This window comes from Hyalella azteca, unplaced genomic scaffold, assembly GCF_000764305.2.
Source record: "Hyalella azteca isolate HAZT.00-mixed unplaced genomic scaffold, Hazt_2.0.2 contig1034, whole genome shotgun sequence".
NCBI classification, from domain to species: domain Eukaryota; kingdom Metazoa; phylum Arthropoda; class Malacostraca; order Amphipoda; family Hyalellidae; genus Hyalella; species Hyalella azteca.
In genome coordinates this window covers 126,520-152,385 of record NW_025931366.1, presented here as the reverse complement: position 1 = coordinate 152,385, position 25,866 = coordinate 126,520, and the positions used below count along the sequence as shown (strand labels likewise).

The 25,866-nt window shown below is 36.3% G+C and overlaps 1 protein-coding gene across 5 annotated transcripts in view; it reads left to right on the top strand.

The window, feature by feature from the left end:
• LOC108677916 (S-adenosylhomocysteine hydrolase-like protein 1) overlaps positions 1–25,866 on the top strand; it is a 121,169-nt gene that overhangs the window by 48,275 nt on the left and 47,028 nt on the right. For 2 of the 5 annotated variants that reach the window (XM_047881405.1, XM_047881408.1), the window contains 2 exons: positions 16,409–16,505; positions 22,161–22,163. In XM_047881405.1, the coding sequence (XP_047737361.1) occupies positions 16,409–16,505; positions 22,161–22,163 (100 nt within the window). Of the gene's footprint in view, positions 1–10; positions 1,186–11,888; positions 12,786–16,408; positions 16,506–22,160; positions 22,164–25,866 lie in introns of those variants that run through there. The other 3 variants (XM_047881401.1, XM_047881403.1, XM_047881402.1) reach the window with 3 other exon arrangements.

Below are 25,866 nucleotides of genomic sequence, written 5' to 3'. Positions count from 1 at the left end.
GCCGAGAAATAATCATTGGTCATAATCATTGCTTAACACTGCTTGGCATCCCAAGCAATGCCCAAGCCACTCAAGTTCAGCTTTTCTGTTAATGGCCGCAGGAAATATAGCACGGGAAATCTCTCAAGTGATGCAAAAAGCGAAAAAGATTTAGCGCTTTACGGGATTGCTCGCGATGATAATTCCGTGGAGTCGCTTCGGTACAGCGGAACTCCTCTTCACTTGAGCAATTCAGTGCCTCTCGCCAGTAACGCCACACGCCCATGTGCTGCGATCCTTAATCAAATGAACTTGGAACGCTCGACATGCCCAAAGCCGAGCAAGTCCATGACCGAAAACTCTGGCAATTTAAAGGCCAGTTTGAAGGACGCTTCAGGTCAGGTGGTCTCTGCCACGGTGCCAGTCGAAACTGTCGCAAAAACTTGTGCTGTTCCTGTCGCTCCTACAGGTTCCAGCACGACTGCTACTCGTGCTGCATTGGTCTCTTCGACTACAGGGACTAGCTCCTGCTTACTCTCGGTTGTGCCAGTGCCTGAGCCTCTTCCTTCTGCTGGTGAAATTGTCTTGTTTTCCACTCCGAACGAAGCTGCTCTTCTGTCAGCTGATTCCACCAACTCCTCACAGTTTACTGGGAATGTAGGCTCAGAAGAACTGAATGTGAGGGCGTCTATGAGACGTTCTACTTTGGTAGAAGTTCCTAAACAGAGACGTCTTTCTCGTCGTCCGTCTTGTAATTCATCCCGGCATTCATCTCGCCGCTCGTCTATTGCATCTCACAACTCGAGAAAATCTTTACCGAGATCAGCAAGTCGCTCTCTTTCGTTCTCACTTAAAAACGTGAGTGCCTCTGCCGAAGTGCTATTGGACTCTAAGCCAGGAATGTCTCAAAGTAAGTTGGAAAAAGAACACGTTGAAAGTGACGAGGCCTGCAATGGCGTGTTGTGCGACGTGAACTCTAAATCTCCGTCGGCCCTTTCTACTTCGGATTCAAATCTCCACCATACCTGCAAGATGCCTATGGTGCATAAGCGATCGATCCCCACAAGTTTGTGTGTCCACAAGCAACGTGACTTAATGAAACAGTTAGTTACTGGAAAGCAGAGTGAATCTGATGCCCATAAGTCAAACAACAAAGTACCTGAGACTCCAAGCGTTACTTGCCTCTACCATCTCTCGAAGCAGCAGGTAACGTACCGATAATTTTGTTCACTACTTACTGCACGCATGCCGTTGCATGTCATACATTCGTCACCGTCTTGTTTACTTTGCCACTGCGTTGGATTAATTTAATGAAACTTGCCTTCTGCAGCTCAGGTTAATTGCCATCAGACCTTAATTCAACTTTGCAAGTACCTAGTGACTTCCTACCAGATTCCTTTCCTGTGCTTACTTAGGAAGTAATTCCTACAGACGAGTTTTTTTTTTCTTTACATGTCCAGCGAATTATTTGTCAACTATTATCGGCATCATAAAATATGATGTGGATTTTGTAAATTACCCGTTACAGCAAAACGAAATTTATTACCTCGCTTACAAATCAGTGCTTTAATAAACGTTTTTCAAATCGATTCAAGTTTACAATTTAATCATTTGACAAATAAGTTTGTATGATGAAAGGTTCATCTGACTATGATAGACTCGTTGTTCAGCTAGACATGTCAGAATCATCGTTCATTTTATTATTATTCACTTAGTCACTTGTTTCAAAGTTTATATTTAGCCGTCGAAAGTGATGCCACTCAGCGATAGGGATGACAGCTGGAGGGTTATAAATCGCTGGTCAGTTAGTTCAGGTGAAGGCCTATAGCTTGGGCACCGATAACATCAGAGCCTTAATGTCACCGATCGACCGTTGGCCATACATCGGCCCCATAGAAACAGATATTTTTTACTAGGGTAGAGGTAATTTAAATGGGCGAGTAGACAGTGAGAACAAAAGCTGCTCAACTGGCCGCTGGTTTCATGCCGTTCGGGCAGCTGAACTCGACTGGGTGTTCGAAGCTATGTGATCTTCAATCCTCAAGTGTGGTTTGGATATCCTTGAACTATTAAATCCATGAAGCTCATATAATTTTGTACATATGTTGCTCTGTGTTCTGGTGAAATTTCAGAAGAATATTTCTAAGGTAAAATTTTTAGGCTAGTAGAAGCCAAGTCAGAGATAAGCTGGCCCAGCCAAACTTAGGCTGATGACGATGGACTAGTTTTAATTGAGCGTAGTATTTTTTGGAAGCTCTGTGTAAAATTCGTTTGAAATAACATACTTTTAGCGCTTCAAGCACCATATACGTTGGACTTGGTGTTCATAGGTACATAGTTCTGGAGCGCCTGATCACAGACAGAGCTTGTGATATGGTGCCTTCGGTAATCGGGTTAGGTTTTAACGTTGTGGCACCAGACTGCGCGTCTCGGTTATAGATTAGGTTGATACGCGGCCTGGACTGCCTGCATGTAAAGTATCTGCCGCTCGTATTTTCTTGGTTCTTCGTCTCTGAGATGCTATCGTAGCTCTTTTCTCTCCAGCTTCAGTTTTTTGGTCACTTAAGGCCTCCCGAAGGTGACAAATAATTATTCGACTTGATAAATTCGTGATGCCTGAGATTTTTAACCTTTTTGGTGTTTTTTTTTTCAATTTTTAATTGGTGTTTGAGATGGCTCTACAACCGACGCACAAGCCACAAGGTAAACTAATGTCAAGTTTACATTTTCTTTTTTTTTTGTTGATGATTTCGCTACTTCGTTAGCGCCAAATTTAATTATGTGGACAATTGTCAGCAGTCAGCAGTAAGGCTTTCTTTTTTGAATATTCATTTCTAAAATTCAGTTTATTTTTTATTGATTGGCTCATTTTTCAAACAATGATGTTAATTTCTTAGATTGAAACTATATCTTTATTAAATTTACATAAAACTGTTTTTTATCCATTTAATTATAGGATAAGGTATTTTTTACCTTCAATTCAGCTTTTAGGATTCATAATTCTACATCCAAAGCTGTGTTCGATTTTTAAGTTGAGCATCTTATTAAGGCTGGGTGTAAGTCTTCTCATTCTTCTGGGTTGGCTACACTTTCTTTAAGAAATACAAATTGTTTACCCGTTTTTATTACGATCAAGTGGGTCTTGTTTTATTGTCTAATTATATAAGGATTGCCTATGAGAAATGTGGAAAATTTTCAGTTTTGAATGCCCATTGCCGGCGACCGTCATTTACAATACTTTATTCACGTCTAATATAAAAAGTCCAAAGTTTTCGCTATTATATAAGCAAAGAATCACTAAGGTGTGCAGTGGGTTTACTTTACACCGTAGTTTGTCCTGCGTTAGTGGGAGAGTTCCGGCGTGCGAGGCCACAGGCTATACGCCGCAGCTTATCTTCAATGCCGGAACAATAGGAGCGCGAGTCTCGCGTCGAGCGCATGCGGCTCTTGTTGTTGTCCTCTTCCGGTGTCAAGATTTTATTAAAATTACACTTGAAGTCAATTTAGGTAGTCATCAGTATATTGAGTTATACATGTGAAAATTATACATGTGAATACGTGTGTGTGTGATAAACCTATGGCGCTGGACTGCCTTTAGTTTACTCGAGTCCACATCCCGTCTTGTGTGTCCTGTGCAAGTTTGTCCGTACTTTATTAAACAGTTGTGCAAACCGCCTCATATTCGTTTCTCGATTCGCTACAATTTTACTTCAATATTAACTACCGTTGCGGGGTTAAATAAAAGTTGAGTATCACATTATGTGAACATGCAAGTTTCTAAGTTTCAGTGAAAGTTTTGAAGTGAAAAAGACGAGTTTATTCTTGAAAGATATGAACGCCAGTTACCATAAATTAACAAACAGTACATCGAAATGAAACATCGAAATAAGTATATGGAAGTCAGAGAATCGGAATAATTTTGAGTTTGTTAAAGATAATTTTACGACGTACTTTATTTTCTTATTTAATCCTTTATCGCCATATTTTTGTGCCCTGGTATGGTAACCATTAGCGTTCACTTGAGCATCAATTGTCAATATCTTTACTGTGTCTCAATGTACCTCATTCAGTGTGGCAGAATTTTTTTTTTCAACTGCTGTACTAATATCAATGTTTAAAAAAACTGTGCTGCAAACGTTTCTCATTCGTTGTTAAATTATTTTTTCCTGTTTCTCCTAATTTCTTTCCGTGTTCTGAGAAATCTATCTGAGATTCGCGCCTGTTATGATAAATCCAAATGTTTTGGTATATATTATATATAACTAGTGAATTTTGTTTAACGTATTCCTACAAACTACCCACTGGTGTGCAATTTATTTGTTACATACTTCAATTTTTAAAATGATGAAATTCTAATTCCGCTAAGTTAAGGCTGGTTAGCAAAATATTTTTAGTCATGACTAACTTTCCAGCTTTAAAATTTCATGTGGCTTTACGTATATTTTATTTAATTTAGATAAATATTTCATATCTTGTACATGACGACCATCTCAATTGCAGTCATGCTGAGTACGCTGATTCACGAATACGACTATTCATTTCAACGAAGCAATGGTTCAATGGCTTATGATATTCGTACTGAATTTTTTCTCATATCAAATAAAATTTATTGTTATTTGTGTACTCTCATGTCGCCATGTCAGCACTTGCTAGTGATGAGATGCAATTTATTTTTATATTTGTTGAGAATTTAGTAACCTCTTAACCAAATTTTCTAGCAATTCAAAATTTCGTGATTGAAAATTTAGTTTCATGATAGACGTGTAAATCACACAATGAAATGTTCAATGAAATCAAGTTTTGATTAAACAGATACAGATTGTATGTATTTTTTGTATTAATCATGTGTGAATAAATTAGTTATATTGTGATAGTGACGCATCGATTGCAATTTTTCCACAATTAGGGCGTGTTGAAGTCAGACCTTGAATTGGAGTCGCGGCCAGAAGTCGGCGTTTTCAATTTTTTTTTTAATTTTTTTTTACGTTTTCTCAAGAGTTCTGCATTGTGTTGCAATGCAGGATTTGTGCAAGGCTTCTTTGTTGCGTATCAATGTAAGATGTATGATGCAAGTAAATTTATTTTCAAACCATTGATCTTTTTTGAAAAATTTATAATTTTTTATAAAGTTTCAATTTTTTTCGAAAATTCTAGTTTCTACAAACTCATGACATGCTCACAACATATACATTTTTCTTATTCATACATCGTTCTTATTCCGCAGTTCATAACTGATGATATCTGTTATATTGTAAATTTATATATTAATTTATTATAATGCTGCTCAATGCTCAAGTTTCTGGAGAGGCAGAAATGAAATATTGACGTCTTAGTTAACTTCCTATTTGTAAGAAATATTTAGCTCTTGTTCTGTTTTAAGTTGATTTAGCCTATCCGTTATAATTTGTTTTATCATCCAGAGATAACTCACATCAAAATTAAAGTTGACATCCTTCTCTATAAATTGTAATTTTGTACCTCGTTTGTTTCATGAACATTTTTATATGTTGTTTTTGTAGTCAAAGTTGAACATTATTCTGTTGCTTTGAAATTTTAGGTATAAACCCAGTCAAATTTCATATTTATTCAGAAATTAGTTTGTTCGTTTTTTCTATGATGGGAATTATTCACTTTAATTTTGCGATGACTATGTAAATCAAAACTTTGGTGTTCTCATTACGAATGACTTCTTACACAACAAACGTGCGAAGTAAAATTTTATTGTTACCATGCAGGTCAATTGTTATTGCTGCCGTATGATGGAGTTTCACTTGCATCAATTTTCTTGATTGTTTGAATCGATTTTTTTGCTATTGTTTTTAAATATTTGGCAGCGTTAATCTTAAAAAGTAATTTTGTCAATTTTTTTTTTCTAATCCCTGACTTCAGAGAGCCTCTATATGGAATTCTCATTTTTCACCTGATTAGAAATTTCTATGAATTACATTGACCAACCTCTCAACAATATCTCTGCAATGTTGAAATTTTGCCTGTCCATAAAATCGAGTACTTTTTTCAATGTCAAACACTCGGTTACATCGAATGTAAATTACCGACTGTCTTAGTAAGTAACTTTTAATAGTGAATGTGGAGAAGTGAAGTATAGGAGGTATGAGGTTCATTTAAAACATTACTGTGGTTAGACCGAGATGATGACAACATACGCATGGCTTACGCAACAGCGGCGTTCACATTCACGGTCAGCATGGCACAGGCGCATGGCTTGGCCTTCACGCGAGTGCTCACGTGTCCTAGCCGCTCTCCCTCCTCCTCAGGCGTCGCCGAGAAGCCGGCCTTGGGTCTTAGTTGTCGCTGCAACTGTAAATTCTGCGCCACATTTCTTACTATTTCTAACGGTTTTACTATTCATAACGGCTTTCTTTCTTACTCATTCTCGCAAATTAACTATGGTGTTTGGTCAGCCGGGAAAAGGCTCCTATGTATGGGTTTGATTTCTAATATAAAAAGTGTTATCGTGTTTTATAGCGTTTAGTTCTTGAATGATGTGTTTTGAATCTACGCGTGTTTCTTGATTTTTGCGACGCAGATGCAGACATGATAACGTTATGCTTAAAATAATTTAAACTCAAATGTTAGTGTGATTTATCATGTGATTTGCAACAGAATAATATTTTCATTTATCGACGATCTAAAAAAAATGAATCATTTTTCTTAATTTTTCGATATGATTTATTACCTGCAAATGCAATACTCTGGTGTTCTGGTTTAATGCGGAGTACCGCATTAAATAAATAATTTCAGACAGTGAATTAAATCTACACATCAGTTTGTGTGTTTGTTTTCAGTTGTGATCATCGTATTATCCAGAACAAATATTGTAAACAATAAAAGGTACTCATCATTCGCAGTTATTTTTGTTAGAAAATATGCAGGGATATGAGTGTTCAATATTGATCTGGTTTGTTACTGATTTCTTCATATAGTTTAAACATTTGCATAATGCGGAAGCTTGAGTCAATGACGGAACTCATCGATTCACAGGAAACATAGTTAATTTTTTATTTTAAATCTTAATAGCCTTCAAGAAACATCATTAGTCGGAGTTTACTTACTCGGTTCTTCCGTTTGTTCTTGATGCTAATTTACAGTTCACGTATAATTGACTGTATCAATGTATTGCTGGTTTTCACTGCCAATTTACAATTCTCATTTAATTGACTGTAGAAATGTACGGTATTGCCTAGAATAAGCTTGTTGACTACATCCAGCATTGTTTTAATAGGCATTTGTATACGCTCGTAAAGCATAGATTTTTCTATTATATTTCCTCAGGTGTCACTGTGACTATCTTGTGTCCGAAAGTTAATTAGTCAGTGCTTCCCTAATGTTGTGCACGGTACTATATAATGGAACCGCCGACGCTACTATGAAAATGATATTGAACTTGCGGACAATTATTTTCTTCAAACGAACCATATTGTTCTGAAGCTGTATTCTAACTTATATGAATTCTTAGTATAGATTTAGGACCTCAACAAGGTTACAACAGCGGCGAGTATGGCTCATTCAAATCTGTGTTCTTACATCATAAAAAGGTTATAAAGGAGTTCAATTATTTCAGCTAGGTGAAAAAGATGGAAAATGTAAATAATTTTCGAATATAAAATTTCTGTAAGGCTATATTATATCTGCGCCACATGCAGATATGATATATTATTATAATACATTATGCAGATATATATTATATATTATAATATCTATTATGTTGTTTTACGGTGACAGCGCACTTCCTCATACGTCTTACTTTATGTCATTTGATTCCAACTATTGCATGGTTAAATTATTTTATATTACGTATATTGATTGTAAAGTTTCTATGCCCTTTCGAAAAAGTGCATTTGTGGATGTTTGCAACCGAGCTCTCAATTTTGTGTACCTCTAATTTTATGCATGGGCGCCAAGAATTCTCAAATTGTTTATGTGACTTTGTCCTCATGTTGAACTTACCGGCTGTGGCTTTAAATTTTCCATTATGCGATTTAAATATTAGTGCAGGCGATTCAAGTGTCAAATGCTAATTATTTTATTGGATTAACATTTAAAAAATGAACAGCCTGATCCTATATATAGGATATTCTGGTTCTATTTAATGTTCAACGAAGAAATTGTTATATAGCAATTATTTTCAACAGTTTTATGAAAGAGTCGACAAGATTTACGAAGCATAATGAAAAATAAATTAATAATTGAAGTTAGAAATATATTTTAAATATGTAGATTATTTCAAATTTATAGCCTGGATTCAATTTCAGATACAAAAATTTTGCTGAATACTCGAAACGATGTAGGGTTAGATTTAAAATATGCCTTTTTGTCTACAAAAACAATGCAGATGCATCCAAGATTCAATCTTAATTACTTTACATTCAATCAATGGTCAGTGGACGACTGCCGGTGATGAACTAATGTTATTACTACTAATATAAACTTATGTTATTACTAAGTCTTTCCAATAAACTAAGTTCATATGAGATATGAGCCTGAAAAGGAAATATAGGATCAGAAATTTCTTTGTTCAGATATATTCAAACCCTCGTACAAGGCAGTGCATTCAGTTCCCGTCTTTTGTATAAAGTGTGAAGTGCGTGTGATGTTATATACTGCGTGTCTTTCTCAAGTGTAAACTAATGGTAAGCGATTCAGAGATCAAGAGATTGTCGAGGAAATACGCATTCTGGACTGCAAACCGCAATTGCGCCTTTCCTGTAGCCTAAGTTCGAGTTTGTCTTAGACTAGCGCTAGGCGATCGTTGTGCCTTGCATCATAATGAATCCTAAACTATTCAGCTGCTGATGTTTACAGCAGTTCTTATTTATTAACGTGGTTGTTCGAATTTTTTTAAAATGAAAATTTGTGAGAACACTGCCGAAAGAAATCAATATTGCAACCCTGTTTATTGATTGAATTGGTACGAGCATGTATAAGATTTGAATTTTTTTATAGTTACCCATATTTTACTGAAGCGTTATTACCATCTGGCACGGAAAATTTGAAATGTTGGTCGTGCGAGTTTTTAAAATACTTTTTAATAGTTTTCTTGGCAATCTCTTGTTATTCGGGGTTTGTAATATGATTGACTTATTAATCTCTCTAGATATAACACATACTCCTGGATGTTTAATTAATTGTATTTTTATTTTTCGATCGCTGTAAAATCCAACGTTATAGAATTGCATTCATTTTTTAGCCTATTGAATTTATTTATTATTTTTTCTTTTTAGTTTTCTTTCTAACTCCTCGTGCTGTTTGTTGACTTGAGTCGGGAATTGCATTCATTTTTTAGCCTATTTAATTTATGTATAATTTTTTCTTTTTAGTTTTCTTTCTAACTCCTCGTGCTGTTTGTTGACTTGGGTCTGGCAGGGGAAGTTCGGTGTTAGCTTTTTGGAAATTGGATCAAATTATCTCGACAATCAATAGCTTTTGCGGGAAGATTTCAAACGTCAGTTTGGTCTCCAAATTCTATCTTTAACTGTCAGCTGCCCAATTTTGGCTGGTCTCGATCGCATCAATTCTTTTTCACTGAGAACAGGCTAGACTTTTTAGGCGTTGTGAAGCCGACATAATTCGTGCTTTATTATTACCTACGCTACCGTAAAATTAAATTCACTTGATAATTGAACTATCAGGACGTTGCCAAACTCAAATAACTAGAGTCCATTTAACGAATTCCACTTGATCTTCATACATGTTCAGCTTTATATGTTTGCGCGAATATAGTTGTATTTCATTCGAAGAATATTCACCAGTTTGATGGCGAACGTACAGTTTCGTGACGAGGTTATCGCAGTCACCGCTTACATGCAAATGGTGTTCGCGGTTTGCGGGTCGAATTTGGTTTGATTGAAATATTGGTGGGTTCAAAGCAATGTATTCAAACACGTGCTTCTGCGACCTCTGGCCATGTTAGATGTAAAGCCCTTCGTGTCTGTCGAGAAGGTTTAGTACGTCTAGTGTCTATATCCTTCATTTGCGGAATGTTTTGCCTTCTCTTCATTCATTCATTCATTTCATTTTTCTCTAATTTAACCTTATTATCCTGTGATTATTGGCGCATTTGCAATTAACTTGACAAGATCTCATTTTTCGCATTAATTTCCAATCGAATTCTGAATCCTATATGACGTACATCTTTGTTAGTCGTGATCAGTTATTTTAGTTTTTGATAACGTTATGCGTACAGTATATTAATGAATTGTGTTGCTCAAAGTGTTCATAGAATCGTATTAAATATTAATAGGTTGGAGACAAATAAATAAATAATATAGGTCGGAGACTAATAAATAAATAAATATATAGATTTGTTTTCTGAAACGAACCATTATCAATGTAGAGACATAATTTATGTATCTGTTAATATTAATCTGTGGGCATTATTCTGACTTGCATTCATCATTATCATCAATAAAAGTGAAAACTGCGCGAAAAAATGCAATTGATGACCTGCGTGGAGTTTGATAAGCACTATTCTAAATTCTGTTTTGAATTCAGAATCTCGTAAGTCATTTCCACCACTGACAATACATCAGCATATTTTTCGATTATATTATCTATTTATCATCTCAAACTCCTCCTTGTCCCTCTCATCGTTTAGTCGTGACTGTGATAGTTAGCTTCCCTCCGACTCGAGCTAATCGATCTTAGTTCTCTAGGTTTTTTACTAAAGTTTAAATGCATATTTATGTATTTATACTCTACACGACGAATTATTATAGTGAAAATAAAGTGCAAATCACGATGCAGTGTGCTGGTAGCATCCCAAAACGTGCCTTGTACGTGAAGCGCCCAATTCCAGACGCAGAACCTGCCTGAGTCCTCAGCCGATCAGCAAGGGACGCCTACAGTCCCTACAATCCAATCCTTTTCAGCTTGCGCCAGTAAATACTTAATCGCCGTCAGCTTGCGTCAGTAAATACTTAATCGCCGTCAGCTTGCGTCAGTAAATACTTAATTGCCGGTTTAAACATTCTGATTTTAGATTATTTATATATGGCAGCTTGATGTAAGATTTTATGACTCTAATGATCTCTCGAAACGGTTACTCGTTTCTTGCGACTAATTTCACTCGAAAGTTTTTTTTCTGTAGTGGCAGAGAATCTTGGTTCTATCTCTTTATTATCAGAAGATGAATATTATAATGTAAGCGCTTGTATGGTACTGATTTCTTCTGTGTATTTTGACTGTTTGGTTGAATGAATTACAAGATAAGATTACGTCAGCTTGTTTTTTCCTCAGGGGGATTTTGTACATCGGTTATCACTGTACTCAAAGAATGTACAAAAATTGGAAAAATATTATAAAATGACATTTTTATCACTTTTCGCTTTTGGAACATAACACATAATTATTATGTAACAAACTTAACGCAGGATTGATTTTTAGGAATAAACTTCATTTAAAGATCAGAATTGGAGATGATATTCAAATGCTGTTGTTGATAGAAGTTTTTTGCTATCAATGTGCGCTTTGGCAATGTAAGATATTTGTGATTTTGGAATTGTTTGTCTTTTATTGTTTATAAAATACTTCTTTTATTGTTTATAGAAGGTTAAAAATTATACTTATAAGGTTTTTCATTTTGATACTTTTCTTTTTGAAAATTATATAGGTACCGTATTTCATTATTGATTTTGCATTGTCTAAGACGCAATACAAAAATGAATCACCTAACACAATCGTCGCAATGATAAGCAATTACGCCGGACGCAAGGACTCGTTTCGTAATACCATCACAGAACCTCTCCCTTCCACCTCCCACTCTACCTCTTCTTCTATTTACTAACATTTATCTTCGAAATAACCGTATAATTTATTAATTCTACAGTGAAGCTCTAAAATCTAAATTATACCTGCCTTCAGTCCTTTACTCTCCTGCTCCTGATCCGAATAACACAATCAATAGATCCTGAGCCTGAATGAATTTATCATACACTCTCACTTTACGAGGACGGCCCACTCGTCCTCATTCTTCGTCTCCCCAATTTTCTAAGTCTCCTAATTCCCAATCCATCTCTTCACTACCCAACTTCAAAATGGCATTTCCTGAGCCTTCTTTTCTGCATCCTTCTTCGGGTCCGCGACCTGCCATGGCGGTGCCGAAATCATCTTCGCCATCGTACGCAATCCTCGACGAATTAGAAATTTCCTCAGGTCAGGACGAGTGGGGCAATCTTGGCAATAAGTGGGGGCAGAGCAGTCAGTCTCCAGCCAAAACGTGGCGCGATAATTTCAATTTCAGGGGAAAATTTCCTCCCCATCGGGGCAATTACTCGACCCTTGGGGAGCGCCTCAGCGACGAACAAACTGAAGCTTCCATAAAAAAACTTGGTGAATCTTCTTCGGTTCCCAAAAGCATCGCGTTTCGTCACCGCGAAATTTCTAGCGAGACTGAATATCTTTATGCCGACTCGATGAATCGCTTGGGAGTCGACGCTAAAGACTGTAATTTTAATAACCTTGTAAGGGACTCAACTGGTCGTAGATTGGGCAGTGGAAAGCTCGAGAAATGCGTCAGTTGTGAAGGTATGGAAGATTGTGCTGCTTTTAACAAGCGCTCTTCGCTTGAAGATGAAATTGGTGACCCTGCCTTCAATATCTACGCGACAATCGCCAGCATTAGCAAAGACGCAGGCCGCAAATGTTCGTTTCGTAACACTATCATTGCAGCACCTCTTTCACCTCCCCCACTACCTCCCCCGCTACTTCCTCTTCGGTCGTCTTCAAGTCATCATAAAACCTCGAAAGCAACAAATTCACCGATAAACGCACGGAATGAAATTCAAACAGTGAGTTTTGATTGCTTAAGTCCAGCTTCATCATGTGGCTGAGGCTGAATTTCAGCGCTTACTTATCCCACTTTGATTGCATGGGGCAAGTTAAAATTGAATTTCAAATCAGATTTTCCGACTCTCGCATTCAAGAACCGAGGTTGTGTTATCGCTTGCTTCTTAATACCAAATGGTCGGCCTTCTATTATTTACAGATTTTTTTTTTTTGAGGAAGTACTTCAACTTTTTAAATATTAAGTCAAACTTGCAACTCCCAGCTTTTTTGGACGGTTTGTCTTGTATATTTCCACCTATGTTAATTTCATTATTTTTATTATAGTTTTTTTCTTCAAAAGCGTGGAATTTATTTGTTGTGCTCTTCATTGATTTCCTTCATGAGGACTTGAATTTTATATTTCCAGTGCCACGAGACTTTCTTTTGCTTGATTCTATATTTACAATTGATAGACATTAGGTTTCCTTGAAATATCCGAATTGAAAGTTCGGCCTTTCTTGGAAATGAATCTATATATTTTTTAATTTGAGCCGAAAAGATAATTTCTGTTATAGCGAACGTTTTAGTTCAAACATGTTGTTTCGCAGCAGCTTTAAATTGAATCGCATTCGAAAAATTTTGAATGCGAAGATTACGAACGCCATCTGAAATTGCACGAAGAATCACAGTTCACTTTAACGGAAACACTATATTGCCATAACTAGAAGGAACTTCAAATAACCTTCATTAATAAGTCATCAATAATTTCACATGCTTATCTGTCCATATGCTCATCAACCAAGGCCTCATCTGGATCCTATTTTTGCGGCATAAATTTTTCCTAAGTCCTTTAGTTTGTGGAAGTTGTCTAAACATGTAGATTGATCATGAAGCGGTCACTTCTCATGCCTCTTGAGCAACCAAATTCGTCCATGAAGTTTTTATGCAGGCATGTGGATGCTGCACTGCATGGGCTCCCAATGTATCGTAGCTATTGTTGTAAAGTCACGCATGTACCCTACCATCGATGTTTACGTAAGCTGAATATGACTTTACACGAGCAGAAAAACTACTGTTTTATTCTCTCGTTTGTTTGGGAAGTTTGTCCGTTAGAGATTGTACATATGAAGATGGATTGATCGAAACAACCTATATATGAGGTCAAGTAACAATTATCCCCGAGTGACTTAAATGGAAAATCCCAAACTTCCTTCATATTTTAGTAAACCGAACATCTCAAACTATATCAAGCATCGTGCAGCCCCGTGACTACTGCAAGCGCCTAACTTTCAGATTAAATTTTGTTAGCGGCACTTGTGGAAGCTAGGAAATTAATAATTACACAACAATTACTACACAAATTTTGCGCTTTTTTCCCGAATAAATCTTTTTCGTTCTGCAAAATTGAACAATATTCTGGGTGTGACTAGCGAGCACAAACGTTGGTTGCGAACAATAGCTTGCAATATGCCGCGTTGAATGCATACAGACTAGATCCATAACAAATGTTTCGACAATAATTTCGCTATTTCATATCGGTTGGGACATGAATTTGTCACCATGTATACGTGTATCCACGCTCAATTTATATTTTTTGTTTCTACGGACTCGGCTGAGCTTTTTTTCAATCTTCAAAAACATTCATCACGATAATAAATTGCGACCCAAGGCTTTGAAGCGTCACAAATTTTAATTTATTTTATGGTATTTATTTAGTAAGATTCGCAGAAACGGCCAGAATTGGTTTAGTGTGACTGAGAAGTGAGCTTGAGTGCTAAAATTCTTTTCGTAATCGTTGTGAAATTGAATTTCATTGTTTTAGCTCAGTGATAAAAAGAGCTGGAAAATGTGCATGAAACTAGAATTAAGCTCTGAGTAATGTGGTAATAAAAATACAAAACCTACGGTAACTTGAAATACAAAGCTACGAAGGCTTTTTTATTCCGTTTCTCAGTTGAAAATATACAATTATATTGCACTAAAGTTGTCGTAAGTTCGATGTCCTCGTAAATGAAGTAGCCTGAGCCCCAATTTGGGCGGAATTCACCATCGAACTTCAGTTTAGGATAGATTATTAATTGGGATTTAATTAGTTGTTTCAGTTGACGGTTGCCATATATATATTATAATAGATTATAATATTATAAATATCATCAATTATAAATCACAGTTGAAAAGCATGAAATACTTTTCTTTATCATGTTTAATTACTTCATTTGGAAGATGCTTGCCTATCAAAAATTACACGTATTCCGGCAGAAGCGCTCATTCCAAATTTTTCATATTTCATCAATTCAATCAATATATAGTTCATCAATTCAATCAATATGCCATAACTTTGACATGAATATCTTTAATTCACGATTCTTTGCTCAGCATTAAGAGCTATAACAAATATTGCAGCTAACATCCCTTGCTCGTTGACCGCGTTACTGCTGTCATCTTGACGACCTTGACCTTCATTACGAGACTGGTCGCTGCAAAACTTTCACCTTACCACTCTTCATCTATACAAATATGAACTGTGCCTTGTACCGTATTTTTTTCTTGATGGTATTCCTGGGAATGGGATCGAGGTGAAGGCTCGTTCCTTAGCCCAACAGGCACTTGACGTACTCGTCTTAAGCGTCTGTAAATTTTCACTGGGAATGCATGAAATGGAATGTAGTAAACTGACATGCATCTTGCAGCACCATTTACAAGAAGCTAAGGCAGCTCATGAATCAGTCCTCAGATGGTATTTCTCTTAATAGAAATTCGCTGTAATATTCAAGTTAAAATTCATCTGCAATAGAACGTATGACAGAAGCTTTTCGGAGCTGCGAGTTATTTATTCGAACCAATTCCCGACTATTAATCTCGAATAATCTTGATAAACTATTTACATGCTGATTATAGTGTGACCGTAATAATATTACCAAGGCTCACACTATTCCGTACCTTTTGCGAGGCTCAAATTTGTTGGGGAAAATTCTGTCACACGTGGACCTCAGACGCCAAGTAATGTTATTTACCAAAATTGATCCTCTCACTAAATCTTTGGGATGGCAAAAAAGCGCTGTTGGTTTGTGACGACAATTCTTTGACGTAAGTTTATTTACTCCTGGCCGCCCAATATATGGATTGACCAAGAATTGAATGAAGATTTTTAGTATGCATGCATTTTTCAATCTTGAACTCTGTGGAAGTCCGTTAGTTTTAAGCGAGCTAAAAGTTTTCCGAAAACTTGCAGCATTTTAATCAAAACTTGGGGCTGTTTTTTTTCACCATCTTGGACCGACTCTTCATGAGGAGGAGGACAAACAGTTTATCATTTATACTCTCGATTTTCTTGCGTTCATGTTTAAATGTTAACGTCAGATTTTTCGTAATTTTTTACCGTCTGAAACGCTGCAGCCGAAACTTATGTTCTTTCTTTCTCAACGGAAAAGCATCTTTTTCAAATTATCTTCCATCACTAATTCAGCACAAACTAACAATGCAATTATTCCTTCTTCAGTAGAATGTGTACGTGTATGTTGTAATAGAAACATTATACATAAAGAAGAACTCTAAAATTATCATAGATAATATTTAGATATTTTGAAATGCAGTAGTATTATTGACTATGCAACGAAGTGTACCAGTAATTAATTTTTTTTTTCAGACGGACCTGAGCGCCGCGCCATCGGGCGGGACGAAGGGCAAGCGACGCACGCGCTCGCGCTCCCTCTCGCAGTCCTCCAATGACTCCTACTCCACGTGTGAGTTGCCTGTACTCGTATCCTGTGTTCCTACGCAGTACTCGTATCCTGTGTTCCTACGTGGTACTCATACCCTGGTACTCATAAATGTTCCAATGACTCCTACTCCACCTGTGAGTTGCCTGTACTCATATCCTGGTACTCATAAATGTTCCAACGACTCCTACTCCACGTGTGAGTTGCTTGTACTCATATCCTGGTACTCATAAATGCTCCAACGACTCCTACTCCACGTGTGAGTTGCTCGTACTCTTATCCTGCCACGCATATATGTTCCCACTCATTACTCATATCCTGTGTTACTACGCGGCTTTTTATCCCTAAAATATCTCTGTGTTGTGTGTTCCAATGCTGCTACGGACGCAGTATTTACTTCCCTTAATATTTTGGTGTTTGGTGGCTCCCCACCCGGCATCTGACGTTGAAATAACGTTGATTATACGCTTTTCAACGGAAAACTCCTAATCGATGTTGTTTCAACGTCATTTGCATGGAAAATTCTTAAATTTTGTCCAAATATATGCACTGTTGTCTAACCTTTACCTTCATTATGTATTTTTTCTTTCGATATTTGTTAAGAATTGGGACTGGGCTCCAGCTTCTTCCAGGCTATATTTTTCTCGCTTCAGTGATTTTTTCCACTTGGTCTGTAAAGTTAGCTTAACTTAAAATTTATGAGCTCGCCGGTAACGTTGTCTGATGTGTAAGTGACTTGTGCAACGAAGCTTACGCGTCTACTGAGCGCAAGGTAGGTTTAAGGTAAGATTCTAAGATACTGTGCAGCGGATATGCTCATTTTACTGATGCTAATTTTGTCCTATGTATTGACTCGGTTCATATTATTATGCATGAATAAACAAGTTTAAGCATCATATATTTCATATTTTAATGATTGACGAAATACTTTTTTACAAATTGAAAAATTCGAAAACCTACAAAGAGTTAGGACCACAGATTTGCATAGGAAAATATAGAATTCAACGAAGTTATTGAGCATACACCTCACTCAAAAAATCCCCTAGTCCGGGGTGAGAAGCTGTTTTCTATTCTCTGAATAATTTTTTTCCTCATTTAGTTGATGAAGTTTATGCGATAGGGTGCGCTTTATGACTCCATTGACATTCAGATCGCTTGTATTCGCTTTGGTCTGTCAGGAAATGTTTATGAAAATCCAGTGTTCAAGTCTGTATTTTTGTAAAGACTTGTTTTGGTATTAATTGTGTGTTCTTTATTATATTTTTCATAACGGAGGCATTCAGAGTTTTTAAAAAATGAAATTTTGTTTGAAAATTTGAAGCTCAAACGAATACCTTGAAAATTTCTTTGAAAAGAATAATGTTCCTCTTTTTAGGGAATATTTTTATTATTATGTATTATGATATGCATAACGAAAATTAGGAATGAAAGAAAATTAGTAAAATGTGTTGAAAATTACAGATTTTTCTCTAGACTTGAAATGTTTTGTTAATTAATTATCATAATCTCACCTGCAAGAAGTAATTTAAATGCTGGTATCAATTCCCGTAGAGTTGCTAGTCAATTTTATTTCGCTTCATTTTCTAGAAAACATTTCATTTTGGATTATCGCTGTTTAATGAAGTCTTGTACTTCATCGGGTTCGTTACGCAGGTGCATCAAACATCAGCCACCAAAACTAATTTATTGAACAAGAACAATAATAAAACGGTATTGCTAGAAAGATTGAAACAACTCTAGACAAGCTGAGTGCCCAGTCCAACAGTTCACAATGGATGACAGACTTCGTTGCACGTCCCTGGTCCAGGGAGCACGTGATGATCCGTCCAAACAAGTACTTGGAATACACGGCCCTGGAGGCAGCTCACTCTCGTGACCCGCAACCCTATATTGGAAATAAATTCTTTCATACTGACTGATATTACTCACTTAAGCACTTGCACAACAGATTCTATATATGATCACTTTCTAACCAATTTACATGAAACAGAAATAGCTAATTTATTGCTAGGATACAATTTTTCTAATGTAGCAGCTCACCAATAAAGGCAGTGTAAGTTGACTCAAAGCACAGCAGGAGAGAGGCGCAATAGGTCAATTAGGCCTAGAAATAGGTTGTTCACGGTAGGACCTTCTCTTAACGACTGACCTAACGCACGGTATAGTCTCTCGTAAGAACAATTTCCTTTCGGGGCCTTCTAATATGTAACTATTAACCTTACACGCTGTTAGAACTGAAATCCGAAGCGCTGAACTTAACACCCATCGTTTTTTTTATTGCGTCATGAACAGTTATTTCCGAGCATCTAATCGTGTTTTTTATTGGCATATTTGCTTTTAATGTCACTATTTTCTCCTCACTGCACACCACCGTACTCGTTTCAGTATTTATACACCAACACGCAAAGGCCCTCAAACAAATTCGTAAATAAAATGCCACCCTTCCAATTGCTCGGCAAATTTTATATTGCATGCCATTGCTTTAATTGCATTCCGCATTCTTTGTGGGATCTACTGCAGCCATTCGATGCTCAGCTCTGTGGCGTCTAGAAATCTGAACTGTCCCAGCTGTCGCGTCAGGCTGGACGTATTCTGGCCGCCTATGATCGTCCATAATTTCTCCCTTGATTAAAACGCTGGAGCAGTCGACAATAAAATTATACTCTATATCATTGAAAAAAACTGCTCAGTATCAGTAACGAAGATTTAAATTGTAATATTTTAATATTTATTAGCATTAAAATGTTTTAGTTCGTTACCAGCGTCATTTTTAAGGTAACCGTCATATGACGTTATATGACGTTACCGTCATAGGTAACGTCATTTTTATCCTTTATGTATTAAATTCTCGGATTACTGATTTCCCGTTGTCAAAGAGCAAACATCCTTCATTTTAGGACATTTATCAAATAATTAATTCTGAACTATTTCGTAGAACCACATTTCGGAGCTTGACCTTCTCAATATATTGCTTTGATATTATTTGCTTACCTTATTGTTGAACACGGCTTTCTCTGCAATTCTCTGAGCTACAAGTTCCCGCCAAATCGGAGATGCGAGAATCCTCTTGCACTGCTTTCGCCTGCACACTCGTCTGCACATTCGCCTGCACATTCGCCTGCACACTCGCCTGCACACTCGCCTGCACACTCGCCTGCACACTCGCCTGCACACTCGCCTTCTGTCTTGAATGAAGTTCCCTGTATTCAATATATCATGTGGAGAGTACTATATCCCCTATATAATATTATTTGGATTAAGGATATCAGTATATTCTACCAAAAGTATATGGATGAACGCACATATAGCCACATCTGTTTCCAGTACTACAGTCTTCAATTAGTCGTGCTCTGCCTGCGTCTGAGCTTTAAACTCGTCTTATGATGCAACGCACATTTAACAGTTTATTTTAAAAAATTCTTTCTCAGCTGCTGTCTAATGTCACTTGCTTCTGTAAGCTTATTTTTAATTGGCTTTAACACAATTGCCAATTGTCAAACACAATTGTACAATTGATTGTAGAATTGTCAATATTCACAATATTAGATCTTCCATAATATGAAATATGAGCTTAATATTGAGCTTAATCGCTCTTCATTCATGTATTTATCATTTATTTAACGAATGCGAGGACTGCTTGAAGATGATTTAATTCATTCATCTTAACTAATAAATTTATTATTCGTGTAATGGATATTTATGCATTAGATACCCCTGTATTTTGTAACTCTAACACCGCTATTTGATCAGTTCACTCGAAAGGAATTTCCGCCACTTGAAGCTCCGTAGTTTTGGGTTCTTGTGCCACTTTGATGACACAAACTTCTGTGTGACGCATCGCTCTCAGCCTTGAGGTAGTCAGATGATCTTCCAAGTTTAGAATGAGGTTGTTTACAGAGCAAGCAAGTGAGATCCTGTGGCGGAATTCAACGGTTGATCGTGGAGCAAAAATTTCCACGCTCGACTTGAAAATGATATGATTACAACATCTTAGAAGGCTCAATTTGTCCAATGAAATTTTCCAGGATCAATATTCAAACTTCGACTTTGATTTTCGCCTAACGTGCTAGATATTCTGTAAGATGCAAGAATAGTTCATGATCGTTAATTGCATACGTAACCATGAATTAATTTTATGTTTTTTTCTCATCGCCAAACTTGAATTAAAGTTAACATGTAGCGCATATGAAACAGCGTCCAAACTAGCAACAATAGTTCGTAGCTTCGTCAGCTAATTACCGACGGCTTTTCAAGCTAAACCCATTAATCGCTGAAGAGAAATCGTTCTCTATGTTTACTGAGGTCGCTATACGTGGAATAGTTTCGCTGGCACGACCCAAGGTCTAGAAGTGTCTATGGTATAACTGCCAAATTATGTTCCATACAAAATGCATTCGAGTCCTGTGTTCGCACGAAGAAAATTAAAATGCCGTTTATATTTTATATTAATTTTATTTTATTTAATTAATTATATTTTATTGCTTGGCGGATTTGAGTATTTCAAAGTTAGAGGAGCTTTCAGTGAATCTTTCTGTTTTTATGGGAGCTTTGGTTTAGCACTTTATTTCTACGTAAAATGTGAGTCAAGCAACTCCTATATCTTGGCTCTTTCAAAAGCGCAACTTCTTGCCATGTCTTCACCCAATTGTAACTATAATAACTACCTTCAAACTTCTGTGGTTTACTATCAAAAACTAGATTTTACAATTTTGTTAAATTTTCGCTTTACATTTCTGAAATTACGATTATGATTATCCGAAGCCGGCATATTTACCTTCTAATTATTGCGTTCAAGAAACGTGCACGTTGAGTATATCGTGATTACATTGATGAATTTCGGTTAGATAATTAATAATCGAAAAGGTGATTTATTTAATTGGAGGTGATTTAAATGTGTATTTTCTATTGATAATGTATCTTAATTATTACAGTTTATTCCTGTTTATACACTCGGTATAGTTTTCATTAAAAAAAGTTGATTCGCGTATTAAATGTGCATGTATAAAAGATGCAGCTTTGTCAACTGTCAACCTACGCTTTTCTCTAGATTTATTTTGGTGTGCTAGTCTTATTTTCACGGCAGTTTGATGTCTCGCACTCGCTCTCCAAGTATTGTTAGTCGATGCTGCGTTCAACACGTTGAATACACAATTGGGGCGCGTGTCGACATGTCTATAATCTTTCACCAGATACCCGATATTGCGACAATCTCTGCAAGCGCACGGCAATCAATTCTGTTTATTGCCGCAATTGTTATTTGAAAGTGCGTGACTGAATGATTCTGTTGCGATGGGAATTACATTTACGAGTGGTTGACTGAACTATTCTTCTGAGATAAGAAATAGAATAGTAACCTTTATTGATCTTATAACGATATGTTGATCTTAATTGTCTCGATTGTGATGAGTGATGAGTGATTGTTTTTAAATGTAGAAGATGCTTCGCGATCAAAAAATTAATACAGTTGATTAGCGTTCTTCACCTTCTAGAACTGGAAATTAATATTGATTTTTTTCTGATTGCTAGGTTTCCTTTAGATCATTCCTGAATAAACTTGATTAACGCTGGCAAAACCTGATCACAATATTGATTTCGATTCGTTTGTCGTTTGCTTGATTCTCATTAACATTGATTGATCTCAAAATATTTCATGTTGTCTTTATTTCTTTTTGTCCACAGATTGTGAGTGAGATCGATGGCAGTATATAGCGCTGCCTAGTTCTAGCACTAGAGCCTATAGCTAGTGATCACTACTGCCGGCCTATTGGCTTACTAGTGCTATGCCCTAGCCACCAGCAACTCCGACTACTCATGTTCTTCTCTCCTCGCATAAAACTCATCCTAAACCTGAAAAATTCATAATTTTCCATTTTATTGAGATTTTTTTAAGATTTAAGCACACTCTAGTCTAGATGACGCGATTTATTTTTAACGTGAAATATCACAAGATAACGCTTGAAAAACAGTGAAACCTCGATTGATGGAAAATATATCCATGTTATTATCTACTTTTTCTATTATTTGGATCAAATATTGCAAATAGAGTTGATGAAATGTGAGAAATAATTTGAATATATCGGCTCCCTGTTCAAATTTCGAATAAGTGAAGTTATCTAAAGATCTTCCATATCATTTGATCTTGTTATCGATTAAAATCAATAAACGCTTACACTAGACTTTAAATAGGAAATATTTTGAATGTCATTACAACTAGGTTTTTCTTCCTTGTCATCTCTCACAAAAATGTTTATGTAAGCGAGGACAAATCGGCCTAGAACAGTATTCTCTATAGCCAAGAATAATATTGAATAGTAATTTGAAGAAGAACAAAGAGGTTGTCGGAGTTGCTGGCTGTGTAATGGGCGGCGCAGAGGTCTTCAGCGTAGCTCGCAGCAGCACACGCAGTAAGTTCGTTTAATGTTGCGCTTGTATTTTACTACAGTGCACGCGTGATCATTTTTCCTTGCAGGCAAACGGCGTTGAAACAACGTTGAAAATGATTTTATTTCGTTAAAATCACGTTTAATCAACGTTATTTCAACATCTGATGCCTGATGCAAATAAGTTATCTTTTTGCATGAAGTTGCCTGCAACATAAAGTAGCTGCTCAGTTGTTGTTGTCTATAACTTTATCATCATGTTGAGTACTTTGAGGTGTATTTATTCTTTTGTTATGGGTGCCCGTAGATGAGTGCGTATTGTAACACGCCATAATTTATGTTTACCGTTTTGGTTATCATTGGTGACAGCGTTCTTGATGATGAAGTCATGATCGTCTGCGGTATCTTCTATTCTTACTTCCAGATTACTACACTGAGCATTTTTGGATCACAGAGGTAGTTGTATTTTTGGTGCTATGGTGTTATGGTGCATTTCTTCATATATATTGTGTGTGTGTGTGTATACACTAGCATTATTGATAGCTTGTTTACGTGGTTGTCTCGTTACCAGTAATGCATGCTGAAAGAATTTGGTACATCTTATTCTGTGGCTACTTAGTTCAATTTAACAACATATTTTTGCAATAACATGCTAAATGATTTAGCTTGGCGTTGGCCGTGCTTGATGCGCATCCTTTCATATTGCATAGGCGAACATCACCTTTGCTAATAAATGTTTCTTTGTGTATGTCAATGCCGAGGCATTGTAAAAAGATATTGTAATAAAGGACTAGTGCAACAAGATTTTGACAAAATGACAAATCACGAATATAAATTAAATCGAAGCTTTTAAGAATATACTGAACACAAAGTACATGATTCTGAAGGCCTAGCAACTGATCGTAACTTTAACATGGCTTTGCGAGTGACCTTAATCGAAACAAAACTGATATACTACGGACAAGAAGACGGGTAATCTGTATAAAGTGGCTCTGAGGTGAATGAATTCTAACAGTTCGATCGGCCTAAAGCGCCGAGTTGTACAGTTCTCGGCACAGTCTCTAAAGCTAATATCTAATTTCAAGACTTCGGGTACTGATGACCGTTGACAATTCAAAAAAATTACTTTATTAAATTTGGCTTTAATCATGATTGTGTAGAAAATTTACATTTATGAAATTATTAATTAATTTACGTTCGCACTCCTTCGTAGAGTAATGACTAATCAATGTGGGATTTTTTATTTCACACGCCCATCTCCATTGTTTCTATTCGGTCTTTTAAGGATTTTTCAGCTTTTTAAAATTTTTTTTTTTTTTGTCTTGCTGAAATTCGAAAATTCATGCAGAATAGCGACCAGACTGAAAAATTTATCTTGTATGTTTTTGGAATTAATCCTTTATGATTCGCTGTCTTCACTACTATCGTTAACTGTACAAAATTCGACCATTATACCCTATTTCACTTCACCTCAACAATTTTGGCTGAAATTACAATACTATCATACAATTTTGAATATCTCATTTACTTAGACAATAATTTTGAATATCTCATTTACTTTGATAATAATTTTGAATATCTCGTTTACTTTGATAATAATTTTGAATATCTCGTTTACTTTGATAATAATTTTGAATATCTCATTTACTTAGATAATAATTTTGAATATCACGTTTACTTTGATAATAATTTTGAATATCTCATTTACTTAGATATTTACTTTGATAATAATTTTGAATATCTCATTTACTTTGATAATAATTTTGAATATCTCAGTTACTTTGAAAATAATTTTGAATATCTCAGTTACTTTGATAATAATTTTGAATATCTCAGTTACTTTGATAATAATTTTGAATATCTCAGTTACTTTGATAATAATTTTGAATATCTCATTTACTTTAATAAGATCAAATGTCTCGTTTCGTATGGCAGCTTTGACGACCGACACAATAAATTTGGGCTCGAAACTAATGTTTAAATAAAGGCAATTAAACGTTGTTTCTAAGAAATTTACTCGGAATTAACGTTTTTAGTGAAAGTTTTCGGTAAGTGAGGCCTAATTAGGAGTTATTGCGATGCTGAGGCTGAATTTTTTTAACTTGGCAGGATGACTGCGTTTTTTTTTGTCTGCTGCTTATAATGAGGCTGGAAATTCGTAGGTGATTAGAGATACACTTAGAGAAATGAGGGTGATTTTGTCTAAGTAGTGATGAGTTGCCCTTAATTGTGTAGGTCATCCCGACTTAGTTTGACCCGGCAAAAAAGCGTGTCAGTGCTACGTCCGCTCTCAGTTCGTGCTATGTGTAGTGTTTCACTATTCGGACAATGGATCTTTTAAATTTTCTGAGTGTAGTGGCGGACTGGAGACGCTTAGGCCTAATTGGACCGCCAAAAATTTCGTTTATAATCGGGTTACGTGGGATTGGGATGAAATGTTCTCGTAACATGTGCAGAAGATGACGGAAAATGCCTGTAAATGCCTACTGATTTATGACTTTTTAGCTGTGAAAGCAAATGCGGGTATTTTTAATACACTAAAACAAATGAATGGATTATGTTGTCCAAAATGTGAGATACTTTTTACCCAGAGTACGAGCTGAGACCGGACGTAGTACTGACACTCCCCATACTGACCCAACTAAACTGGGTCAGTATGACCCACACGATGGCAAAAAGTGCATTGTTATTTGGACGAAGTCTTCTCATTTCTCTGAGTGGTCCCGGGACCAGGGGCCATACTTTCAAAACTCGCTAAGTGAACGTAAGTACTTACGCTCTATTTTCTTGCCTATGATTGGTGGATTTGCTTGAAATGCCGTCAATGATTGGCTGATGAACTTACGATCTCTTAACTTTTTTTGAAAGTATAGGCCCAGGGACCCGGACCTTCAAGCTGCCCGCGCGCAACGTATGCGTAGTGACCGTGAATTTGATTTCATTTTTACGGTAATTTGAACGAAGAAAACTTTTGTTGGGGGTGTGACTCTGTGACTGAGATGGCA